This window comes from Oncorhynchus clarkii, chromosome 14 (genome assembly GCF_045791955.1).
Source record: "Oncorhynchus clarkii lewisi isolate Uvic-CL-2024 chromosome 14, UVic_Ocla_1.0, whole genome shotgun sequence".
Lineage (NCBI taxonomy): Eukaryota > Metazoa > Chordata > Actinopteri > Salmoniformes > Salmonidae > Oncorhynchus > Oncorhynchus clarkii.
The window spans coordinates 17584247-17611081 of NC_092160.1; the positions used below are offsets into that span (position 1 = coordinate 17584247).

The 26835-nt window shown below is 40.0% G+C and overlaps 1 protein-coding gene across 1 annotated transcript in view; it reads left to right on the plus strand.

Moving 5' to 3' along the window:
* The window catches only part of LOC139366363 (relaxin receptor 1-like), a 104197-nt gene that overhangs the window by 20786 nt on the left and 56576 nt on the right, over positions 1-26835 (plus strand). Inside the window, exon 3 of the mRNA XM_071103754.1 lies at positions 24651-24734. Coding sequence (XP_070959855.1) covers positions 24651-24734 — 84 coding nt within the window. The remainder of the gene's footprint in view (positions 1-24650; positions 24735-26835) is intronic.

A 26835-nucleotide genomic window follows, 5' to 3' on the forward strand; every position in this document is an offset into this window, starting at 1 on the left:
CCAATCTGAAAGTATCTTTCTCTCCATCCAGATGTCAGTGAGGAGTGGAAGAAGGATGTTTGCAGCCAATACTGAATTGATTTTGAACATGTCTGCATTAAGTTTCCCATTACTTAGTGACTTGATGGTAGTGATTATTTCTTTTTTTGGTTGGTGGGTCAGTGTTTATGTCTAGATCTTCTGAAGTAGCTTCAGGTGTGTTCATTGGATCCACAGGGGGTTCTCTGTTGAGAACCTCTGAAATGTTCTGTCTATCTTGCTTTCTGTTAATTTTATAGTCAGAAGATTGCCTTGCTGTTCTTTGATTTGGGTATTTGACTTGAATTTTTTGCTACAGATTAGGTTAGTGATTTTCGTGTAATGTTCCTAGCTGATTACTTGTGGCTGCTTTTTCAGCTGCACTTGCCAGCTCATCACTCACTCCTCATCTCTCCTTACTAGCCATTTGTCCCGTGTTGATTTTTCTGTACTGTTCCTCTTATTTCTGTTTCAGCCTTTGCGATTTGGCACCTGTTTTCTTTTTCAGTTCCCTTCTTTACTTGATAATGTCCCATGTTTTGGGGTTGATCCATTCCTTGCATAGCCTTCTTCTGTCCTATGGTGTTCTTGATGCTTTCACTGTAAGCTTTAACCACTTTCTCCTACTTCCTATCTATATTCCTGTATATGTCTGTTCCTCCTCATCTTCTTCTTCTGTGTTGTTTGAAAGGCTTGATACTTGTTGTGAACTTGTATTATGAAGTTTTCTTGGCGGTTTGGTCCCTCAGCATGCCAACATCAAATCTTGGTGTTACTTTTGTTGGTGGTCCTGAACAATTCATTTTTAGTTTGATGTCGGCAGTCACTAGATGGTCATCACTGGCGACATCTGCCCCCCTTCATGCAAGCTTCTACACTTGGTGTCGATCATCAGGTGGTCAAGCTGGTTCTTGTCTCTTCCATTAGGAGAGTACGAATTTTAGCTTGTAGATATTCTTGTGGGGAAACAGGTATCACCAGGTTATTTGTGATGCAGAATGTTAACAGTATCTCACTGTTGTCAAACCTCTCTTCACAGACGTGCTTCCCCATTGTTCTCTCGTAGTTGGTGTTCTTGGTCCCAACCTCTGCATTCAGGTCTACAATGATGAGGAGCAGGTCTTGATCAGGCGTCTTCTCTACTCCAGATTAGAGGGTGTTATAGAACAGACATTTTTATACATCTTTGGCATTGTATGTGGGAGCATAACATTGGATTATTGTTAGTTTGGTATGTTGTCCATTGAGTCTGGCTTTTGTCGTTCTGCTGCTGATTGGTTTCCATTCCATCAGAGTTTTCTGTACACCATTCTGTAGGATGATGGTGACACCTTCACTATGTTGTCTATCCTCCTGGCTATTCCACCTGGCTTCACTCACCTCCAGGATCTATAGCTTGTATCTCCTCATTTTGCTGGTAACCTGTACCAGCTTTCTGGACTCAAACATTGTTTGAACATTCCATAAGCCAATGCACAGTTTTTATTTTGTGTTCAGTGCTCCCATCTTAACGTTAGCAGTTCCCCCATAGGCTTTCACTGATGGCGGTCAGACAAGTCTAGGACTCTGGAAGATCTTCACATCCAGTTGTAGAATTGTCACTTTTTGCTGTTTCTGTAGCACAAGGGTTTTATGGGATGGCGTTGCTAGCCCCAAGCCCAGCCGTCCACAATTTCTGATTTCGGGAGATTTTGGAGTTGATTTTTTAGTCCTTTACGATAGCCTTTTGTCTTCCTGATGATGGATTACAGTCTCATACCACGTGAGATCAGACAGGCCATGTACAAGCTGCCCCTGTGCATCAAGCTCAATCAACTCCTGCTGCTGTGTAGTGAAAGCTATAACTGAAAGCCAACATAAAATGTTTTTTGTTTTTGTTTTAGCTGTTCATACCAGCAGCGTGAAACAGGAGGTAAGGCTCATAGTCTTTGTTTATCTTTGTAATGAGTGATTTTCAAGGCGGGAACACCTATGGCATAAAACAGAGGGACAGACATGGTAATGTAATAGTGTAAGGTAGTGTGTACACTATGACATTATTAATGGGACACCAGTTCAGTTACTGAAAAAAAATAGTATTGTAAGAAGACCTGACTTATTTTAGTAATAACTCTATAACAGGGTTTCCCGAACCCAGTCAGTGTTGTTGGGGAACCCTGCCCTAGAAGACTATAAGTAGTAATGGACTTATCTGAAAGTATTAATTATTTGAGTTAATTACCAGAATAATAAGACAAACACAGTTTCTTCATACAATCAACATTTAATAACACTAATCAAAATATTTACAAACATAATGAGAGTTAGGAAATAGAATGAAAGACAAGAAGTGAAGACATGGAGATCCTGTTGTCTGTTGTGGCTTCTTGATTGTTCAGGCCGCACAGAAGAGAACAAAGAAAGAAGGTGGCTGTGTGTCCTTCCTGGTTGAGTTGGGGTTCCTCCTTCAAGTTGCTCCTGGTCCTGGTTGGTGTCCTTATGCTTGTTGTTTTTCTCTGTTGGCTCTTTGCTTGAGTTGCAGAAGCTGTACTCTAATTATCTTCTCATTCTTTCATTGAATGTTAGCTTATTAAGTGCACTGTTCAGGCTACAATAGCTCTTCTGAGATTAAGTCTTCTTCTAAGCCTGTTTCGTGCGTGGGCATAGGGCTGTTGTGGTGATGGTGTTACTGCCAGACCTGCAGTCATGAGTCATGGTAATCTCCTCTTATGCACTCTGGACATGCACTGGTAGTACCCAACCACTCTGTTGGCAATCTAACCACTCTAATATCAATGCAAAATGCAATCAAAAATCACTTCAAACGCTTATCATCAAAACAGTATCATGCTTTTAAAACTCACCTCACTGTGATCACTCAAGTTCAACAACAGGTTGAGACTGAGTGGATGTTGTTTCAAACACAACGAAATGGACAGCACTTTCTATGGTGATGATTAATTCAAAATGCCCATACACATATTAGAGCTTCAGCATACGAATAGGCCTGCCTATATATAAGTCCAAGCCCCCCCATAAATTCGGAATTAAAGTCGTTATTGTTCCGTTATACAATATATAGCCGAATAGTCTACCGCATATAAAAAATTAATTAAAAAAATAAACAGATGTAAGATGTCTTTGGTACATAATTGGACTAGCCTATACTCCAAAATTAAAAAGTAATCCCCGTTGAGTGTGGACTGTATTATTATGCATGCATGATGGACTGGTTACCTTATGCTACGCTCCAAACTTTCAAAGCATGAGTGGGAGAGAACATACAGCCCTAGGCGATGCTGTTTGTTCCTTGATTGTGCAGGGTGGCTTACAGTTAGCCTACAATTACTAATAGGGCATTTTTTATATATTTTCATCATTAATAGGCTGACGCATTACCTTTAGCTACAGAATATCCGTGCATTTCCATCTCTTTCTCTCCTTCATTCCTTTCTCGAGAGCGCAGACAGAGGGGCTGTCAACAGTCAACTGAAATATGTTTAATTGTGAAAACATGTTACTATCGATGTTCCCGAACAGATTTCACTTGGTTTCCCAAATTAAGCACTGGGTAGCTGCAGGAACAGGGTTGGAGGGCCCATGGCATACAGCATTTGGGTGGAATATAACGTCACGCAGCGAGAGGCTGCATGCTTCTCAAACAGTGGTTGATGCCTGGAGTGAATTACGTAAGTGTTCTTGTAAACCCAGCAGAGTTTTGATGGTTGCCTGGTATGTTTCAGTAGGTGTCAATTGGTCTTTATTGTTTCTGGCTGTGCTTTTGCTTTCTCAGCTTGGTTGAGAAGGGCGCTGGTGGTGACATGGGACTCCTTCTCTGGAGCTGGACCGAGAGTTTGGGGCTGGGAGGGTGACTGAGGTGTCAAACGACCCCCCTGTTCCCTTATTTCTAAGTGTGTCTCCATCCTGATGTGTTTGACCTCGTTCAACTTTTCTAGCTGATTAGAGACTTAACAATTTAGCTTTATTTTTCCTCCATTTCTGAACGCATGCCTTGGTACAGTGCTGATTTGTAATTTTGTAATTGGCAAGTTTTGAGCATAGCTGCTTGGTCAGTTAAACTAGTGGAATCTAATTCCACAGGTTTAGTCTTATGGTTGTGGTCTTAAGTTAATGTTGTGGTGTTTAGATAAGGTTGCCGTGCTTTGCACTTTTCATAAACAGCAGCCCTCTTTGTGTTAATGATTGCCCAGTATTTTCTGCTAATGATTACCCAGTATTTTCTGTCATGTTAAGAAATGCTTGGAATAATTCCATCCTCTAATTTCATTGTCCCCTCATATAGAGCATGTTGGTCACAGCTCTGTATGGAGAATATTGTTGAAGTAGCTTTTTGAGTCCTGGCAAGGCAGATTAATATGATCCAAATGCTGGAACTAAGTATGCCCATTTTCTGAGTCACAAAGCAATCTAGATCAATTTACTAATGAGTTACTAATGCTATTGAGTTGAAGAAAGCCATGCCTAAGTCCCCATGTCACCAAGTGTCTTAAAAACCCTGCAGACTTATATGTGTCATTAAGATAATGTTCAAAGTTGCGAGCGACAAATTTAGCATGTGTGTGTGTGATGGACTTTTCAGTGATTGCATGTCAAGGTAAAAGCTACACTACCGTGCAAAAGTTTGGGGTCACTTAGAAATGTCCTTCTTTTTAAAGAAAAGCAAATGTTTTGGCATTAAAATAACATCAAATTGATCAGAAATACAGTGTAGACATTTGTTAATGTTGTAAATGACTATTGTAGCTGGAAACGGCAGATTGTTTTTAAATGGAATATCTAAATAGGCGTACAGAGTCCCATTATCAGCAACCATGACTCCTGTGTTCCAATGGCACGTTGTGTTAGCTAATCCAAGTTTACCATTTTAAAAGGCTAATTAATCATTAGAAAACCCGTTTGAATTTATGTTACCACAGCTGAAAACTGTTGTTATAATTAAAGAAGCAATAAAACTGTCCTTCTTTAGACTAGTTGAGTATCTGGAGCATCAGCATTTGTCGGTTCGATTACAGGCTCAAAATGGCCAGAAACAAATAACTTTCTTCTGAAACTCTTCTTGTTTTGAAAAATGAAGGCTTTTCAATGCAAACTTGTTAACACTGAAGGCCCAGAGTGAATTTAGTGTTTAGAATGTATTATGAATGTGTTGTGATTGACAGCTACACAGCTTCGTAGTGTGTAATACGGAGATCAATAGCAGGAGATCTGGTGAACATCCATGGGCCGTGCTGAGAGGAATCATGCAGAAATGCATCATGCTGCCTCCTTTTGACTTTGTAATTAAACTTTCAAGCTAATACTCAAAATCCACAGGCCCTGGCCCAGCCCAGCAGAGAAAATGTGATTGTTAACTGTGTGTCCAATACCAATGTTAACACTGAATTGACAGCCACATTTGAAATGATTAAGGGGTATTCTGTTTTTCAAAATGGGTTTGCATACACAGTGTCATAGTGAACAAAAGCTGTGACATACTGTAATTATATCTTTACATGTAAAAACAAACAATCAAACAAAAACAAGTTCGTACTCATTTACTGTTTCTCCATGGCTCTTGTTATTCAAGGACACCCAATTCTGTACTTATCTTTTTTTTGTTATTCAAGTACATCTAATAAAATTCATACATGCAAGAAAACAGTCCAACTGAATTTCATTCAGAATTTCAATTGCATCATAGAATTAAAAAATATATATTAACATTCAAATCGCTTTTAATATTGCAATAAACATCATTTGTATTTTAATATCCTCTCTCCAGACATTCAGAAATTACCCTGGTGCTGGATAATGTGCTAGCAAGTTAGTTTTGAAAGAATCTGCAACAAATCATAAAGATTCATGAAACATTCATGTTAAATGTTATGAACGCAATCCCAATATTAATTTATATGCATGGCTACCAATTTTATATTTGTGGTATTTGAATTGTCAGCGAACTGGAGTGCTCTGTCATGGTTTAGCAAATACCTTCTACTGAGATGTACTTGTTTTAGCAGATTAAGTTTTAGTGTCTGCTGTCAGATCATTAGGACTTATGTTATTTCTTTTTTGTTGTTTGTGTATTGTATGCTTCTGTCTCTTGGCCAGGTCTCCTTTGAAAAAAAGATTCATATCACAATCAGACCCAGATTCAGACCAAGATAAGAAAGAAAGAAAATAAGAAAGAGAAAAATAAAGAAATAAAGAGGATTTTGGTTAGAGGGGATCTATCTGTGTGGAATGTACAATGTCTTAGTTGGCTAGTCACGCAGTAAATCAAGAGTTTGACAGGTGACAAGAATACTCTAGTACATTCTAGAGAAATATATTTTGATAGCACAAAAAGATATATGGAGTCTAAAAACTACCTTTTCCCTCAGCTGGAAAAGATCACAAATAAAATACTTTTGATCAGAAATGTCAGAAAGTACATAATTAGATGAAGGTTACTCAACCATATTGAAGTTAAAATGAGTATAACATGGAAGCCAAACCGACTGCACGCGTGCGCCATCGTGTGCCATCGTGCATAAAAGTATTTTGTCCCCCCACACCAAACGAGATCACAGGTTAAAATATCAAAACGAACTCTGAACCAATTACATTAATTTGGGGACAGGTCAAAAAGCATTAAACATTTATGGCAATTAACTAGCTAGCTTGCACTTGCTAGTACTGCGCCAACAGTACTGTGCAGCCGTCTTCATCAACCTGGCCAAGGCTTTCGACTCCGTCAATCACCGTATTGTAATCGGCAGACTCAATAGTCTTGGTTTCTCAAATGACTGCCTCGCCTGGTTCACCAACTACTTCGCAGACAGAGTTCAGTGTGTCAAATCGAAGGGCCTGTTGTCCGGACCTCTGGCAGTCTCTATGGGGGTACCACAGGGTTAAATTTTCAGACCGACTCTTTTCTCTGTATATATCAATGATGTCGCTCTTGCTGCGGGTGATTCCCTGATCCAGCTCTACGCAGACGACACCCTTCTGTATACATCTGGCCCTTCTTTGGACACTGTGTTTTCTAACCTCCAAACAAGCTTCAATGCCATACAACACTCCTTCCGTGGCCTCCAACTGCTCTTAAACGCTAGTAAAACCAAATGCATGCTTTTCAACCGTTCGCTGCCCGCACCCGCCTGCCCGACAAGCATCACTACCCCGAACGGTTCTGACCTAGAATATGTGGACAACTACAAATACCTGGGTGTCTGGCTAATCCAAAATCAAATCTAGAACACGTTTTCTATTTCGCAACAAAGCCTCCTTCACTCACGCCACCAAACTTATCCTAGTAAAACTAACCTACCGTATCCTACCGATCCTCAACTTCGGCGATGTCATCTACAAAATAGCCTCCGATATTCTACTCAGCAAACTGGATGCAGTCTATCACCGTGCCATCCGTTTTGTTACCAAAGCCCCTAATACCACCCACCACTGCGACCTCGATACATATTCGTCGCCAGACCCACTGGCTCCAAGTCATCTATAAGTCTATGCTAGGTCAAGCTCCGCCTTATCTCAGCTCACTGGCCATGATAACAACACCCACCCGTAGCATGCGCTACAGCAGGTATATCTCACTGGTCATCCCCAAAGCCAACACCTCCTTTGGCTGCCTTTCCTTCCAGTTCTCTGCTGCCAGTGTCTGGAACAAATTGCAAAAATCAGTGAAGCTGGAGACTTATATTTCCCTCACTAACTTTAAACATCAGCTATCTGAGCAGCTAACCGATCGCTGCAGCTGTACATAGTCCATCTGTAAATAGCCCCCCCAATCCACCTACCCCATCCCCATATTGTTTTTATTTACTTTTCTGCTCTTTTGCACACCAGTATCTCTACTTGCACATCATCATCTGCTCATTTATCACTCCAGTGTTAATCTGCTAAATTGTAATTATTTCGCTACTATGGCCTATTTATTGCCTACCTCCTCACACCATTTGCACACACTGTATATAGACTTTATTCCATGTGTAACTCTGTGTTGTTGTTTGTGTCGCACTGCTTTGCTTTATCTTGGCCAGGTCACAGTTGTAAATGAGAACTTGTTCTAGCCTACCTGGTTAAATAAAGGTGAAATACATTTTTTTTTTTTAAATATGCGTGCTCAGGTGCTTGCTCTCTATCAGGACAGAAAAACCATTGCTCACATGGAGAACTAAAAAAAAGGACAATGAAAAAAAATGATGGTTATAAAATAAACCAAAAGTGTGAACTCTGCAAACAACATTTCCACTCTGAGAATGAGAAGGGTAAATTGCTGTAATTAAAACATGCATTAACAGAAATGAATGTAACCAAATGACAGTGATTAACGATGCATTTACTACTGGTGACATATGTAAAGGGGAATTGATCAAAGAAAAAAAGCAAAGGGACAACAATTCACACAATGAAACCATGAATGCCCAAGAATTGACAGGAGACAGCTGAGCCATTCTGGAGAGAGACTCGCCTATATCTTTGCCACACCTACCCTTCTTCTTGTCTCAACATTTTAAATTATACTAAAGACACATTATCTTCACACATATTTGAGATGCTTTTCACTGACAGCCACAACTCAATAATCAGCTAGGCCTATTGCCACAAGTGCAGCCCAAATTGCGGGCTTCCCAAATTGGCATCGGCCTAATTTTGAAACAATCCACAGCTATTTAAAAAAAATAAGGTTAATATCCTTAATTCCTCTGTCTTGCTTTCTGGGAAGTATTTATAATTATTTTATTTATTTCTGTATAGACAGGAGTAACTATTTAATTTTTACAAATTTATTTCCATTTACATCGGTATTGGACTCAACGCTATAGCATTTCTCTCCTGTTCTATTGGTTTTCATATCAACTTTCTTTCGTTGTCCAGAAGCCAAAGGCACAATCCTAGTCATATTAGAAACCCTTCCTAGTTGTTGCATGTTTACATTTCCCCTCTTTATAAGTTTCTAACAGAGATTTTCATCTCTGTCAGATATGGATCCGCTCGCATCAGGTGCGCTGTTTAGAATGGATTTTTCCCGTGAATTGCACTTTGATAAATTACGTTTTATTGGCTGCTTCAATACAGGAGTTGCATGTTCTGTTAATATGCATTGATTAACATAATCTAAATTGGATTTCTGTCATTCTGAGCACTGTGGGTTTACGCCCTAATGGGTTATGCACCCAATGCATATGGGTCTGGTAAATTTCTCAAATGGACTGTAAATTAAAATCTTCCTGGTTATGTTGTCCGGCACCACATTTTCCGATTGGAAACCCTTACACACACATGAATGCACATGCACACAAACACATGTGTTTGTTAGATTGATTATGACAGGGATTTATACATACCACATTGAAATGTCCTGGCGTTCAGAAGGCACAGTTGTTTGCAGCAGAGTCTTGTTCATTGTGCACCAATCTGAAAAGAGCAGGCTGAAACAGGGAGAGACTACCTGGACTTATAAGAACCAATAAGAAATACTTTCTAATGCAAAACATCTTAAAATATGCCATATTGAACACAGCCCACTGTTGTGAGGGTTTGAATCCCAGAAGGGCCACAGAGCATCGCAGCAGTTTTGTTGTTAATTACATTTCCCTTAATTAACATGCCAGACACCCATTCCAACCTTGTCCTCAGTGGAAAATTGCTAAGCTCCACGATCCCTGCTCATCTGTGTGAACGTGCCTTAGGCATGCTGCAAGGAGGCATGAGGGCTGCAGATGTGGCCAGGGCAATATATTGCAATGTCCGTACTGTGAGACGCCTAAGACGCGCTACAGGGAGACAGGACGGACAGCTGATCATCATCGCAGTGGCAGACCACATGCAGACCACAGACCACAGACCACACCTGCACAGGATCAGGATGGAAAACAACAACTGCCTGAGTAACACCAGGAATGCACAGTCCCTCCATCAGTGCTCAGACGGTCTGCAATAGGCTAAGAGAGGCTGGACTGAGGGCTTGTAGGCCTGTTGTAAGGCAGGCCCTCACCAGACATCATCGGCAACAATGTCACCTATGGGCACAAACCCACCGTCGCTGGACCAGACAGGACTGGCAAAAAGTGCTCTTCACTAACAAGTCACGGTTATGTCCCACCAGAGGGGATGGTCGGATTCGCGTTTATCGTCAAAGGAATGAGCGTTACACCGAGGCCTGTACTCTGAAGCGGGATCGATTTGGAGGTGGAGGGTCCACCATGGTCTGGGGTGGTGTGTCAGAGCATCATCGGACTGAGCTTGTTGTCATTGCAGGCAATCTCAACGCTGTGCTTTACAGGGAAGACATCCTCCTCCCTCATGTGATACACTTCCTGCAGGTTCATCCTGACATGACCCTCCAGCATGACAATGCCACGAGCCATACCGCTCGTTCTGTACGTGATTTCCTGCAAGACAGGGATGTCAGTGTTCTACCATGGCCAGCGAAGAGCCCGGATCTCAATCCCATTGAGCAAGACTGGGACCTGTTAGATCGGAGGGTGAGGGCTAGGGCCATTCCCTCCATAAATGTCTGGGAACTTGCAGGTGCCTCGGTGGAAGAGTGAGGTAACATCTCACAGCAAGAACTGGCAAATCTGGTGCAGTCCATGAGGAGGAGATGCACTGCAGTACTTAATGCAGCTGGTGGCCACACCAGATACTGACTGATACTTTTGATTTTGACCCCCCCCTTTGTTCAGGGACACATTATTCCATTTATGTTAGTCAAATGTCTGTGGAACTTGTTCAGTTTATGTCTCAGTTGTTGAATCGTGCTATGTTCATACAAATATTTGCACATGTTAAGTTTGCTGAAAATAAAACGCAGTTGACAGTGAGAGGACGTTTCTTTTTTTGCTGAGTTTATATTGCCTCAAGAAGATTTGATGAATCAGAACAACCTCAACTAAATAACCGTGGGGGGATCACATGAAGATTGTTGGCATGTGTGAAACAGTAAAGCCATCTGAACTTTGTCTGCCAAATCTTCTTAATCAACGTCTCAGAAGAATCACCTTGGCTGCGTTTACACATGCAGCCCAAGTATTATCTTATGCCAAATGATTGACAAAGAGCTAAATTATCAAAACACAAATTAGTGAAACAAATATCAGAATTGCCCTGCCAATTGGGCTGCCTGCGTAAACATCTTGAAGGTAAGAATAAGGGCTTTGATTGAAAGGCACTGTCCAATGAATGAGGGTTTACAGAGTCCAGGACATAACTCGTAGTTGTGAGGTGTCATGAATCAGTACAATGACTAAACCGGGTTTAGGATCTTGACAACTCTTCATCGACTTTGGCAAAGATTTCAAGAGGTTTTACTTTTTTAACTTCAAACAGCAGGTGACACAGCTGGAGACTGATCTGTTAATCTTTAATAAAGCATCTGAAAAGATAAAGGCCAGCTATCCCTTGGGGCTGGTGATGCAATAATTAGAGAAATGGGGGAATGTGCAAAAGTTCACAAGCTGAGCCAACCACACTTATAATACAGTGCATCCGGGAAGTATTCAGACCCCTTGACTTTTTCCACCCCCTTTTACCAAATCGGGCTATCTTCTGTATACCACCCTTACCTTGTCACACACAACTGATTGGCTCAAATGCTTTAACTTCTCCAGGGTAGGGGGCAGCATTCGGAACTTTGGATGAAAAGCATGCCCAAATTAAACAGCTGCTACTCGGGCCCAGAAGATACGATATGCATATAGTACACTCTAAAGTTTCCAAAACTGTTAAAATAGTTTCTGTGAGTATAACAGAACTGATTTGGCAGGCGAAAACCTGAAAAAAATCCATTCAGAAGTTTTTTTTGTTTTGTTTGTTTTGTAGTTTTCTATTCAATGCCATTACAGTATCCATTGACTTAGGACTCAATTTGCAGTTCCTATGCCTTCCACTAGATGTCAACAGTCTTTAGAAATTGTTTCAGTCTTGTATTCTTATAAATGAGGGAGTAAGACCAGTCTGAATGAGTGGACCCTGACGTGTCACAGAGCTTTTTCATGCGCAATCCCGAGAGAGTGCATTTCTTGTTTACCTTTTATATTGACAACGTTATTGTCCGGTTGAAATATTATAGATCACTTGGGCTAAACACAACCTGAGGATTGAATATAAACATCGTTTGACATGTTTCTATCAATTTGGATTTTTTTGTCTGCCTGTGGATTACTGAAGAAAACGCGCAAACAAAACTGAGGTTTTTGGATATAAAGAGACTTTATCGAACAAAAGGAACATTTATTGAGTAAATTAATGTCTTCTGAGTGCAACCATATGAAGATCATCAAAGGTAAGGGATTCATTTTATCTCTATTTCTTGAGTTTTGTAACGCCTCTGCTTGGCTGGTTACTGTTTATAATAATTTGTCAACTGGGCTATGTTCTCAAATAATCGTAAGGTATGCTTTCGCCGTAAAGCATTTTTTAAATCTGACACCATGGTTGGATTCACAAGAAGTTCATATTTAAACCTATGTAAAATATGTTTTGTTTTCTGAATTTTTATAATGAGTATTTCTGTATTTGAATTTGGCACTCTGCAATCTCACTGGATGTTGGTCAGATGGGACGCTAGCGTCCCACATACCCTAGAGAGGTTAAGAAGGAAAGATATTCCCCAAATTCACTTTTAACAAGGCTCACCTGTTAATTTAAATGCATTCCAGGTGACTACCTCATGAAGCTGGTTGAGAGAAGAGTGTGGAAAGCTGTCATCAAGGCTTTTTTGAAGAATCTAAAATCTAAAATATATTTTGATTTGTTTAACACTTTTTTGGTTACTACATGATTCCATATGTGTTATTTCATAGTTTTGATCTCTTCACTATTATTCTACAATGTAGAAAATAGTAAAAATAAAGAAAACCAGTAGGTGTGTCCAAAATTTTGAATGGTACTGTATATAGAGAAAAAATGCATTCTGATTGTGCAATATTTCAAAATTAAATCGCTGGAAAACAATTATCATGTTGTTAGCTGAAGAGAGTAAGGTCTCAGCTTCCTGGGGGTATGACATGTATTTCTCAATATTCAGTGATTGCAGTTAGCAATGTTGATAATATGTTTTGAGTTTCCACTTACTCAGGTGGTGAATTAGCCCCAAATGAAAAGTACCTGGTTCAATTTCTATTCAAGCTGTCCCTGTCGGAGTACAATATTGTAGTTCTGACTTGAGTACACCTTTTCTGACATACACCTACAATTAAGGTGTATGAGAAAGTATAGACCAGATGCTCGATATCAATTTCAAAACATTACACTGAACAAAATTATAAATGCAACACGTAAAGTGTTGGTCCCATGTTTCATGAACTTAAGTAAAATATCCCAGAAATGTTCCGTACTCACAAAAACGTATTTTTCTAAAATGTTGTGCACAAATTTGTTTACATCCCTGTTAGTGAGCATTTATCCTTTGCCAAGATTAAACAGCGTGATCATTACACAGGTGCACCTTGTGCTTGGGACAATAAAAGGCCACTCTAAAACCTTGCGCTGGGGACAATAAAAGGCCACTCTAAAATGCCACAGATGTCTCAAGTTTTAAGGGAGTGTGCAATTGGCATGCTGACTGCAGGAATGTCCACCAGAGCTGTTGCGAGATAATTTAATGTTCATTTCTCTACCATACGCCGCCTCCAACATCATTTTTGAGAATTTGGCAGTACGTCCAACCGGCCTCACAACTGCAGACCACATGTATGGCGTCGTATGGACAAGCGGTTTGCTGAAGTCAACGTTGTGAAAAGAGTACCCCATGGTGGTGGTGAGTTTATGGTATGGGCAGGCATAAGCTACAGACAACGAACACAATTGCATTTTATCGATGGCAATTTGAATGCACAGAGATACCTGACAAGATCCTGAGGCCCTTTGTCGTGCCATTCATCCGCCAACATCACGTCATGTTTCAGCATGATAAGGCACAGCCCCATGTCGCAAGGATCTGCACACAATTCCTGGTAGCTGAAAATATCCCAGTTCTTCCATGGCCTGCATACTCCCCAGACATTGAGCACGTTTGGGATGCTCTGGATCGATGTGTACGACAGCGTGTTCCAGTTCCCACCAATATCCACCAACTTTGCAGGCCACATTCCACCAACATTCCACAGGCCACAATCGACAGAATATGTGTCCAGCTGCATGAGGCAAATGGTCATCACACCAGATACTGACTGGTTTTCTGATCCATTGCCCTGCTTTTTTTTTAAGGTAACTGTAACCAACAGATGCATATATGTATTCCCAGTCATGCGAAGTCCATAGATTAGGGCCTAATTAATTTATTTCAATTGAGTGATTTCCTTATATGAACTGTAACTAAGTAAAATCTTTAAATTGTTGCATGGATCATTTATATTTTTGGAGTAGGAGGAGTAGGAAAGGTGGATTTGAGACCGAATGGGAATTGTATGGTGACAATGATCTAGGTGTGTGTTTGCAAGAATGATTGCGCTTTGAGTTTCAGCAAAATAAGTATATTCTTATCTGCACACAAGTATGTTTACGTGCAACACCATTTTGAACACTTAGGTCTTACTCCATTGTATGGGTAAACAAACTTGTTATTTTCTCGAAAATAGAAGTGCAATCATGTTTGCTTGTTTGTACGACAAACTGCTATCTAGATCAGCTGTCACTGCACCATTCCCACCTGCTCTCAAATCCACCTCACTAACTCCCCTCTTCGTGTTCTAAGCCCCCCTCACTCCCCACTATCATCAATTGGATATCGAGAAGTAACATTGTTACATCTCTACTGAATCCCAATGGGCTGTGGAAGTGGCGGCTCAATTGTTTGTAACACCTGGAGATGCAGTATATACTGAACAAAAGTATAAATGCAACAATTTCAAAGATTTTACTGAGTTACAGTTCATATAAGCAAATCAGTCCATTTATATAAATAAATTAGGCCCTAATCTACGGATTTCACATGACTGGTAATACAGATATGCATCTGTTGGTCACAGATACCTTAAAAAAAAGGTAGGGGCGTGGATCAGAAAACCAATCAGTATCTGGTGTGACCACCATTTGCCTCATGCAGCTTGAGACATCGCACAAAGTTGATCAGGCTGATGATTGTGGCCTGTGGAATGTTGTCCCACTCCTCTTCAATGGCTGGTGGGAGCTGGAACATGCTGTCCTACACGTCGATCCAGAGCAACCCAAACATGCTCAATTGGTGACATGTCTGATGAGTATGCAGGCCGTGGAAGAACTGGGACATTTTCAGCTTCCAGGAATTCTGTACAGATCCTTTCAAAATGGGGCTGTGCATTAAGATGCTGAAACATGAGGTGATTGTGGCGGATGAAGGGCCACGACAATGGGCCTTAGGATCTCATCACGATATCTCTGTGCATTGAAATTGCCATCGATATGATGCAATTGTGTTCATTGTCCATAGCTTATGCCTGCCCATACCATAACCCCACCACCAACATGGAGCACTCTGTTCACAATGTTGGCATCAGCAAACCACTCGCCCACACGACGCCATACACAGTGTCTGCAATCTTCCCGGTACAGTTGAAACTGGGATTCATTCATGAAGAGCACACTTCTCCAGCATGCCAGTGGCTATCAAAGGTGAACATTTGCACACTGAAGTCTATTACAACACAGAACTGCAGTGAAGTCAAGAACCTGGTGTGGAAGACGAGCACGCAGATGAGTTTCCCTGAGACGGTTTCTGACAGTTTGTGCAGAAATTCTTTGGTTGTCCAAACCCACAGTTTCATCAGCTGTCCGGGTGGATGGTCTCAGACAATCCTGCAGGTGAACAAGCCGGATATGGAGGTCCTGGGCTAGCGTGGTTACATGTGGTCTGCGGTTGTGAGGCCGTTTGGACGTTCTTCCAAATTCTCTAAAATGACGTTGGAGGTGGCTTATGGTAGAGAAATTAACATTTGATTCTCCGGCAACAGCTTTGGTGCACATTCCTGCAATCAGCATACCTATCAAAACTTCAGACATATGTGGTATTGTGTTGTGTGACAAAACTGCACACTTTAGAGTAACCTTTCAGTGCTGTTTAATCAGATTATTGATATGTCACACCTGTCAGGTGGATAGATTATCTTGGCAAATGAGAAATGCTCACTAACAGGGCAGTAAACAAATTTGTGCACAACATTTTAGAGAAATAAGCTTTTTGTGCATATGGAAAATGTCTGGGATTTTTAATTCAGCACATGAAACATGGAACCAACACTTGCGTTTATATTTTTGTTTAGTGTATATAATAAGTAAACTCAACAAACCATGTCTGTTTCAGAAGCTGACCACCTGGGCTGATCCAGCTTCTATTGCCACTCTGCCACACTTATAACCATCTGGTGAGAGTGGGTTTGACCAAGTGGATGTTGCTCTGAGCCCTGCTTAAGACAAGCCTTAAGCCCTCCAGTGAGTGAAGGAAGGGATGGGAGGGGGAAAAGGAGAGTATACTGCTCTTTGGCAACTGTCTTCCTTCCACCAAGACAATTAAGCTTTGTTTTTAATTTATTTTAACATGTTTACGAGAGAGGATGAGCTATAACGTAGATGGCATTGACCTTGTCAATGTATATTTCACTCTCAATCAATTCACTGTGCTTCCTGCTGTGGCTTCCTGGAAGTGGTGAATGGAAAGGTAGGGGAGCCATCCCTCTATATCTGCCTCACCATACTCCTGCATAATTGTAAAGCCGAATCACACTTTTCTCTTGAACTTCATCTTCTTTCTTTAAAGTTGTTTTCATCCCCCCTTTCTTCTGTGCGGCAAACACTCATCTTAGCCACCTATGGTTCAGAGAGTCTCTCAAGGAGGTGGAGTGCATATAATCATGATGATGTCAAATAATGGTGTACATAGGCTGCTAACTACTATATAATTATGATTCATGTCTGGTGGGTGTGTGCTTCATTCTTTGCAGTTACCGTACAAACAAATTGTTTTTTCTCTTTATGCATGGTGGTATTGTTTGATAGATTGGGAAACGTCTCGTCTGTGCAGAGGACCATGAGGCTTAGTAGGTGGCCATGTGTGCCACACAGATAGATGGTTTTGGTCCAAACTGTTTTGGGGAAATTAGATGAGTCATCCCCATTGTGAGGTTGGTTGTGTGTGTGTGTGTGTGTGTGTATGAGTGTAAGTGTTCACGAAAGTGTGTGTGTGTGTGTGTATGATAAAGTGTGCACATGCATGTGTTTGTGTGCATGCGTGCTGTGTTTGTTTGTTTGCAAGAGACCGACACCTTGAGGGTAACAGCATTGTTTGAGCTTTTACTGACCTCAAAACAGTTAATCATGTTGGGCTTCGGCCACCACCATATCTCTTAGACTCCAGGCAACACACCGAGATGATACAGCTGTCTCACTGCACACTTAATAAAACACCATCACACCGTCACTGTTTGTGCAGAGAGCAGACCATTGATGCAATATAAAGTTGATTAGGATAACGGCACAATTATTCCAGCGCTCTCCCTTTGACAACTGATAATGACAAGCTCAACTTAATTGAATAAAGATCCAATAAACATAATCAGATTATTCTCCAACAAACATTATTTAGCATACCACGTCCGTTGGTACTTGTCCCAATGACTAGTGCATCTGGTGCAGTCCATTGAGATATGAATTTCCATGACCATCTGTTTCTAATGGCTAGGTCTGAAGTCAAGCATTAATGACTACAGACTACAGCTATGCAATCTGAAAAAGAAGAAAACATACTACTCCCATCAGTCGAAGGATTCATAACTAGTGGGTAACAACTACGAATATCTACTTAATAATAGATCATTTGGTCACAAATTCGTGAAGAATTGGAAAGTCTTCAAAAGGATTGGACATTGCGTTTTTTGTAGTGGATTTTTAATATGCAAATGCCTTTGCCTGGCGCCATAAAGGACAATGTCAGGGGAATAAAATGTGTTCGATTATCTTTACTATTGTCAGACTTACAGCTGGTAAAAATGCACACTGTCTTTAGACACTGTTAATTACTAACCCTGCATCTGTCATCGTTCTGCCATCAGAATGTACATTTTTTATGACACTCTTCTGTGAACATTAATATTAGAGAAACATTTTTCATCATACTCTCTTGTCAACATTAATATTGAAGAAACATTTTTCATCATACTCTCCTGTCATCAGTAATATTGAAGAAACATTTTTCATGATAATCTCCTGTCAACATTAATATTGAAGAAACATTTTTCAAAGCAAAACGATTTGGAAGTGTCTTTTTGCTGTGGCCCAGATGAGCCCAACTACTGTTTTGACAAGATGAAAGACGGCCCCAAACCAAATCATTTAGGGTCGGGTTGGGTGCCTCGGTGTCTGTCTGCAGCTATTGTATTGTGTGTGTGTGTGTGTGTGTGTGTGTGTGTGTGTGTGTGTATCTGTGCATTCAAGATGTGAGTCATATTCATATTTCACCCAAAACAGAATGCAGATGAAACTTTGAAATTACAAAGAGAAATTACCCTTCAACTCTTCTGGGGACCTTTTTTATGCCCTCATATATACACTACATGACCAAAAGTATGTGGACACCTGCTTGTCCAACATCTTATTCCGCAATCATGAGCAATAATATAGAGTTGGTCCCCTGTCACGAGAATTATGTTCTCAACGTTCATAAACCCAATTCAATTAACTACTCAGCCTGAAACCCAGAATTTGTAAGAAACTGGTTGAAATGAATCAGACGGAGGCCCAGCTACGATAGTAAGTTTATTTACGAGAGCGCACTGCTCTGTTGTACAAGACAATTCATTTTATGCTGACTTCTCACGCACACCCATTCACACTAACATACGCACACACATTTCCTGCTACCCAGCCGACAAAGATTAGGGGATTCTGTGAGACTTACTCCCCCTCCTCCCTCAAGATAGGGAGACTGGGAAGTACTCTCAGTGGCCCCAGCCAAGGTCGGCACTGAATCTTGCTCAGACAGAACGTTCTGGTCTGTTTTTAAGATACTATTATAGACATATTGTACAGACTATGGTATACATAATTCTAATCAATTTCATACGATTATATGGCTTCAGGGTGGAATATTCTAGTCATTCATATAAATTCCATCAACATCCCCCCTTTGCTACTATAAGAGCCTCCACTCTTCTGGGAAGGCTTTCCACTAGATGTTGGAACAATGCTGCAGGTAATGCTTCCATTCAGCCACAAGAGCATTAGTGAGGTTGGGAACTGATGTTTGGCAATTGGGCCTGTCTCACAGTCGGCGTTCCATTTCATCCCAAAGGTGTTTGATGGGGTTGAGGTCAGGGTTCTGTGCAGGCCAGTCAAGTTCTTCCACACCAATATCAACAAACTATTTCTGTATGGACCTCACTTTGTGCACGTGGCATTTTCATGCTGAAACAGGAAAGGGCGTTCCCCAAACTATTGCCATAAAGTTGGAAGCACAATTGTCCAGAATGTGCTGTAGAGTTAAGATTTCCCTTCACTGGAACTAAGGGGCCTAGCCCGAAGCATGAAAAACTGCCCCAGACCATTATTCCTCCTCCACCAAACTTTACAGTTGACACTATGCATTCAGGCAGGTAGCGTTCTCCTGGCTTCCGTCAAATCCAGATTAGTCCGTCGGACTGCCAGATGGTGAAGCGTGATTCATCGCTCTAGACTCTAGAGAATGCATTTCCACTGCTACGGAGTCCAGTAGCGGCGAGCTTGACACCACTCCAGCTGACGCTTGGCGCATGGTGATCTTAGGCTTGTGTGCGACTGCTCGGCTATGGAAACCCATTTCATGAAGCGCCCAATGAACAGTTCTTGTTCTGACGTTACATCCAGAGGCAGTTTGGAACTCAGTAGTGAGTGTTGCAACTGCATGCTTCAGCACTCGACCGTCTCGTTCTGTGAGCTTGTGTGGCCTATCACTTTGCAGCTGACCTGTTGTTGCTCCTAGACGTTTCCACTTCACAATAACATCACTTACACTTGACCGGGGCAGGAATCTGACTAACTAACTTGTCATCCTATGCCAGTGCCATGTTGAAAGTCACTGAGCTCTTCAGTAAGACTATTCTACTGCCAAGGTTTGTCTATGGAGATTGCATAGCAGTGTGCTCAATTTTATACACCTATCAGCAACGGGTGTGGTTAAAATAATGAAACTCCACTAATTTGAACAGGTGTCCACATACTTTTGTATATATTTATTTTCTTATTTTACCTTTATTTAACTAGGCAAGTCACTTAAGAACAAATTCTTATTTTCAATGACGGCCTAGGAACAGTGAGGTAACTGCCTTGTTCATTGGCAGAATGGCATATTTTTACCTTGTCAGCTCGGGGATTCGATCTTGCAACCTTTCAGTTTCTAGTCAAGCGCTCTAACCACTAGGCTACCTTCTGCCCCATATATAGTGTATATCTTGCATTTTTTGTTTGTCAATACAAGATTTTTCATCATGAATTTATAAGGAGACTGTTATCTAAAGCAATGGAATCTAATTAAGCAAGGAAAAAGGAAGAATATGCAAGGACTTTTGTTTTTGTTCTCTTTTATGTTCAAAGATCACAACAACAGAGTATCATAACAACAGATTATCAACAACGACCATTCATTTTCAGCAATTGAGTTTTGTCCAATACAGTAATAAAAATAAAAAAATGGGGTACCCAATAAAAGTGAAATGTGAGTTCAATCAATTATCTCGGTTCAGTTCATTCCACAATGTACCAGTCAAATATCCCTCTATAGAGATGAGGCAACAATGATGATCATAGAATCTGTAGATGATGAGCCTCTGTAAATGGCCAAGTAGTTTGCAGAAGATGGTATGTGGCGCTGGTGCTGTCGAATCAAAAGGGGGTTACAAAATGCACATGTAGTGATAGCAAATGCTAAATGCTAAACATTCTAAAATCTAAAATGTTCATCCCTCTCAAAGTCATACATGCGTATGTCAATAGTTCTTAGATCGTAAATATCATGTACACCTTTGTTATTCATCAAGACAGGCATATAATTTAGCTAGCATAAAGCTAACTCACCAGGATTCTCTGTTCATAAGCGTCAAAGGAAAATATCCAATTACCCTCTGGTTCAACTCACTCTGATTATCTACGCACTTGATTATGCTGTAGTAGTAAATATATACTTTACAACTTTGTTTCCAGTAAGTTATCAACGTTCAATATTTCTAGGTTTCTTTCTGCTCCAGAGTTCTCAGTTCGTGGACACTCTCTCCAAAGGCAAGAGGGAAAAGAGCGAGATCAGCAAGACGGCAAAATACATTCAGACACCAGGGGTCGCTAAAGAAGTTTTGGATTGTCTTGTTTTGTGAAAACGTTAGGGGATGTCTAAAATAACAAGGGCTGCAGAAGGATACAGCATCAGTTTTTAAGATCAGTGTCTTCAAACTGTCTGTGTGGGAACAACCTCGGAGATGTTAACCTTTGTTCATTGAATTACGTTTGCTATTAAAATTAGTTATAAGGAGAACGGTGGTGATTTAATATTCCACCTTAAACACCCTCAAGACTTTCATTTCTCAATGAGTTTTCATTTTAGGGTGATCTTGCAAATACGGGACTTTTTTGTGTCTCATGGCTAGATTTTTCAGATAAAATGTGAATTTAGATGTTTTTATTTCACTTCCATTAAGTAGAGACTAAAATTGTCCTGTCTCACACCCATACTTTTGACATTCTACTATGTACAGTATTACACTTACAAAGGTCTTTAAAATGAGAAAATATTTAAAGCATCTGTTTAAAAAAATATTCAAATAAATGGAATCTATATACATATTAGATGTGTATAAGCCACTTGTTCATTTTTTTAATACAAAATACAGTCTTGTCTAAGTTTTGGGTCATTACCACAACGACAAGCGGATTACATGATAATAACGTTTTTTCAAAAGTTTGTGTTCTTGGTTACCATGGATGTAAATAGTGACTGGAGCACATGGATGTCATGGAGGGAGATTCACATTTTTATGCTGGGAAAGAATAGAAAAATAAAGGTAAATACGACTTGAGAAGATAATATTTTATTGTACGTCATTACCAATTAGGCTATAATTTCATTAAATTATGTAAGATTTTAGAAATTATGTTTTAATTATGCGTATTTAGGATAAACTGTATGCTAGCTCTTCAACTGGAGATAGCATGCTAGAATCCTTGCTATTTATGACCAAATACTGTAAAAAAAAAAAATCATTCCCAGACGTATTAGTTTATACATTAAGCATGTATAACTGTGAAATGTTTTTATTTTTCATCAGTTGTTTTATATGAAATGTAATTTCCAACACATTCTGTCATTACCACAATGCTAAATTATTTCCATCACGGTACATATTTTTAAGGAAAGTCTGTATTAAATTACAATTGATATTGATGATTTTTCCCATATGTGAACCTTAGATGCATGTTATTAAAATACATTATTTTAGGAATTTAAATATTTACATTTTGATTTGGTAAATACATGTTTCTGAGTATCATCAAGGCATATATAGACATTTAGACTTGACAATGATGAAAGATATAATTAAAACTTCCAAATAGTAAAAACAAATCATGTGAAGTGTTATATAAAATACCTTATGTAATTCCCTTTTCATCTAAAATCGCACATTTTATGATGTGGTGGTAATGTTATTTCTGCTTGGGCATTTGGGAAAATCGATAAAAATCTTTATATTCTTAAGTATGGTCTCTGCCACCATTAGATCTTGTTTCCAGACAGAGTGGAGAAAATATTCAGATAGATAAAAAGCATTTTCAAGAGGTTTCATTTTCAAAACATTTAACATCCAAAAGTGCCAATGTTTGCAAAATCAACCCTTAATTAATGTTTAGCCCCTTACAGTGCATTGATTTGCTGTCATTATGCCATGGGCCAGGAAGTCACTGATATGACTATATTGAATTAAAAGTTTGGAATGAATAAGACTGAGTTTATTAACTCTTTAGATGAGGAAAAACATAACATTCTGACGACAGTCACTCATAACTTTAATATTACTTGGTTTTGAAAGGATGTCTGACACTATTTGAAAAGGTGACACAGGTTTCCATAGCAGTAGAGTTGAATGCTCTTTCAGCACTGCCAGTGTGTGTGAATGTGTCTCTATACACCATATGAGTATGCAAATCACAATCACATGTTAGTATTGAGTATAAGTGGCCTTGCATGATATTTTCATAATGAAATAATGTATTTGTGACCGTGCTCTCCACAGGGAATTTATTGAACCTAATAGCAAATCCACTGGGATTGCATCTCTTTAAAAACCTTAAAATAAGTTTACCTCAACAAAGAAAATTAAATAGTTCCACATGTTGGAAATAATAACTTGAACATATGTGTTTTAGAAATCTGTTGTTGAATGGTATACCTTGATTTAAAAATGTTTGTGTCAATATACTACAAGGAAGTTATTGAACGTATAGCAACCAAGCCCACAAACACTGGATCTTATTAAAAGCCTTAAAATAAGTTTTGCTCAACAAAACAGGGAAATAGTTGCTCACGTCGCAAATAATTGACATATGGTTTAAAAAATGCATTTGCTGATTGATTTCGACTGTTGTTGAACAGTACACTTTCACCTGACACATGATGAGATGCAGCCTCCATGTCATGATGATATTTTAAAGGTCGACTATTGGGATTCCGTAGTGCAAACTCTACTGGGTAGCTAACATTTTAATCATGCGAAGAGCTCAGCAGTTCAGCCATGCGACGTGATATGGGTTGAGGAAGGTATTTCACTCAGAAACTACATGGAGGGTTCTATTGGTCTAATTAATATGAGTAGGATGTAAGAGTTGTATTATCAAAGTATGTCACATCCATTTGGGCATGAAACTGGTGCGTGAAGCCAGGATACGGAGGAGGTTGTTACTCACTAAAAGACCATACTGATCCCCATAGCAAATAGCCGAAGAAAGCCCATAGCTTTAAGGCCCTAACTTGAATGTTATCACTGAAGCAGAAAATCAATGCTGAACTTTTGAAATCTGTGACACTTGTGATTGATGATGCTGCATTAGGTTGGAAGGCAGCTAAAACAGCACATCCATTTGCACTGGTAATGAGGAAGCTGTTAGAAATGACACACTTTCCTTGTAAACATAATTACTTCTTTCTGTGTCTAATTTTTTTTAAACAGATCTTTTGAGATGGATTGACCTAAAAGCTTGTAGTATTTATATCGGCAAACCCAAACTTCATTCCAGATTGATCTACCAAAATAGGCAATCTATTTATCTTCTCATGGTTCAACGAATGAGCCCTGGAAAGCCTGGCCCCAGATCTGTTAGTGTTCCTGCCAACTTCATTGCTGTCATTGTCAAGCCAAACATGGCAGCTCCATAAGGAGTTGGCAAGAGAGTAGAAACAGATTGACATCAAGGCTAAGCCCCAGACTTATTGAGGGAGAATCTACAGTGTCAAAATTTGAAGCCTACTGGCTGGGTTATGGATATCAAGTTGATGCCAGGCTGAAAGTAGTTTATTCCTGCTGTCTTGTAGAAGGCATTAAATGACACCTTGGCCTGCACGTCTAAATTAGTAATAAAGGTATGGTACAACATTGATGTTTGCTGTAGGGTTTTACTTTGTATTATTTCTGATCAGTATAATAATGTGTTGATATTTTGTTTCCTAGGAGATAACAACGGATGGCCCCATCTTTTTGACAAGTATTTTGGGATGCCCATCATCGACATCAGGACCAAGTCCGATAAATGCTGTAAGTATATGAAAGTTATCCTTTTACTGCATTGGGCTAAATCAGGGTCACACAGAGTGTTTCTTGGTAGTCTTTAACAAAATCAACATTGTTATAAAAGTATACACAAATAGAAGGCCAGAGTTAGGGACCAGAACAAGTAGATATAGAAGTTGAAGCTATACTAGCAGAACACATGAGAAGACTGTTCCAAAAAAACACCTGTACCATGTCAGATAAAGATATTTAGAGTTTGCATCCCAATATTACACTTAATATACAGTACCAGTCAAAAGTTTGGACACACCTACTCATTCAAGGGTTTTTCTTTATTTTTACTATTTTCTACATTGTAGAATAATAGTGAAGACACCACAACTATGAAATAACACAGAATCATGTAGTAACCAAAAAAGTGTTGAACAAATCAAAATATTGTATATTTTAGATGCTTCAAAGTAGCCACCCTTTGACAGCTTTGCACACTCTTGGCATTCCCTCAACCAGCTTCACCTGGAATGCTTTTCCAACAGTCTTGAAGGAGTTCCCGCATATGCTGAGCACGTGTTGGCTGCTTTTCCTTCACTCTGCGATCCAAATCCCAAACCATCTCAACTGGGTTGAGGTCATCTGATGCAGCACTTTCCTTCTTGGTCAAATAGCCCTTAAACAGCCTGGGGGTGTGTTGGGTCATTCTCCTGTTGAAAAACAAATGATAGTCCCACAAGCGCAAACCAGATGAGATGGCGTATCGCTGCAGAATGCTGTGGTAGCCATGCTGGTTAAGGGTGCCTTGTATTCTAAATAAATCACTGACAGTGTCACCAGCAAAGCACCCCCACACCATCACGCCTCCTCCTCCATGCTTCACGGTGGAAACCACACAATGCAGAGATCATCCGTTCACCTATTCGGCGTCTCACAAAGACACAGCGGTTGGGACCAAATATCTGAAATTTGGACTCATCAGACCAAAGGACAGATTTCTACCGGTCTAATGTCCATTGCTCGTGTTTCTTAGCCCAAGCAAGTCTCTTCTTATTGGTGTCCGTTAATATTGGTTTCTTTTGCAGCAATTCGACCATGAAGGCCTGATTCACACAGTCTCCTCTGAACAGTTGATGTTATGATGTGTCTGTTACTTGAACTCTGTGAAGCATTTATTTGGGATGCAATTTCTGAGGCTGGTAAATCTAACTCTGCGGCAGAGGTAACTCTGGGTCTTCCTTTCCTGTGACGGTCCTCATGAGACCAGTTTCATCATAGCGCTTGATGGTTTTTGCAACTGCACTTAAAGAAACGTTCAAAGTTCTTTAAATTTTCCGCATTGACTGACATTCATGTCTTAAAGTAATGATGGACTGTCATTTCTCTTTGCTTATTTGAGCTGTTCTTGCCATAATATGGACTTGGTCTTTTACCAAATAGGGCTATCATCTGTATACAACCCCTATCTTGTCAGAACACAACTGATTGGTTCAAACGCATTACAAAGGAATGAAATTACACAAATGAACTTTTAATAAGGCATACATGTTAATTGAAATGTATTCCAGGTGACTACCTCATGAAGCTGGTTGAGAGAATGCCAAAGGTAAGCAAAGCTGTCATCAAGGCAAAGGGTGGCTACTTTGAAGAATATTACATATATTTTGAGGTTTTTTTTAGCTTTTTTTGGTTACTACATGCTTCCATATGTGTTATTTCATAGTTTTGATGTCTTCACTATTATTCTACAATGAAGAAAATAGTAGAAAATTAAGAAAAGCCCTTGAATGAGTAGGTGTGTCCAAACTTATGACTTGTACTGTGCATCACTGTCACATGTTCTCCCTCTCCGGCCTCTAGGTCACCAGGCTGCTGATTATTGCGTACACATGTCACCATCGTCACGTACATCTGTCACCATCGTCACGTGCATCAGCGCCTCATGACACTCATCTGGACTCCATCACCTCCTTGATTACCTGCCCTACTTATGTCACTCCCTTTGGTTCCTTCCCCAGGCGTTATTGTTTTTGTTTCTGTTTCATGCCTGTGTGCTGTTCGTGTGTCTTGTTTTATTTATTAGATATTCACTCCCTGTACTTGCTTCCCGACTCTTAGCGCACTCCTTACAGAA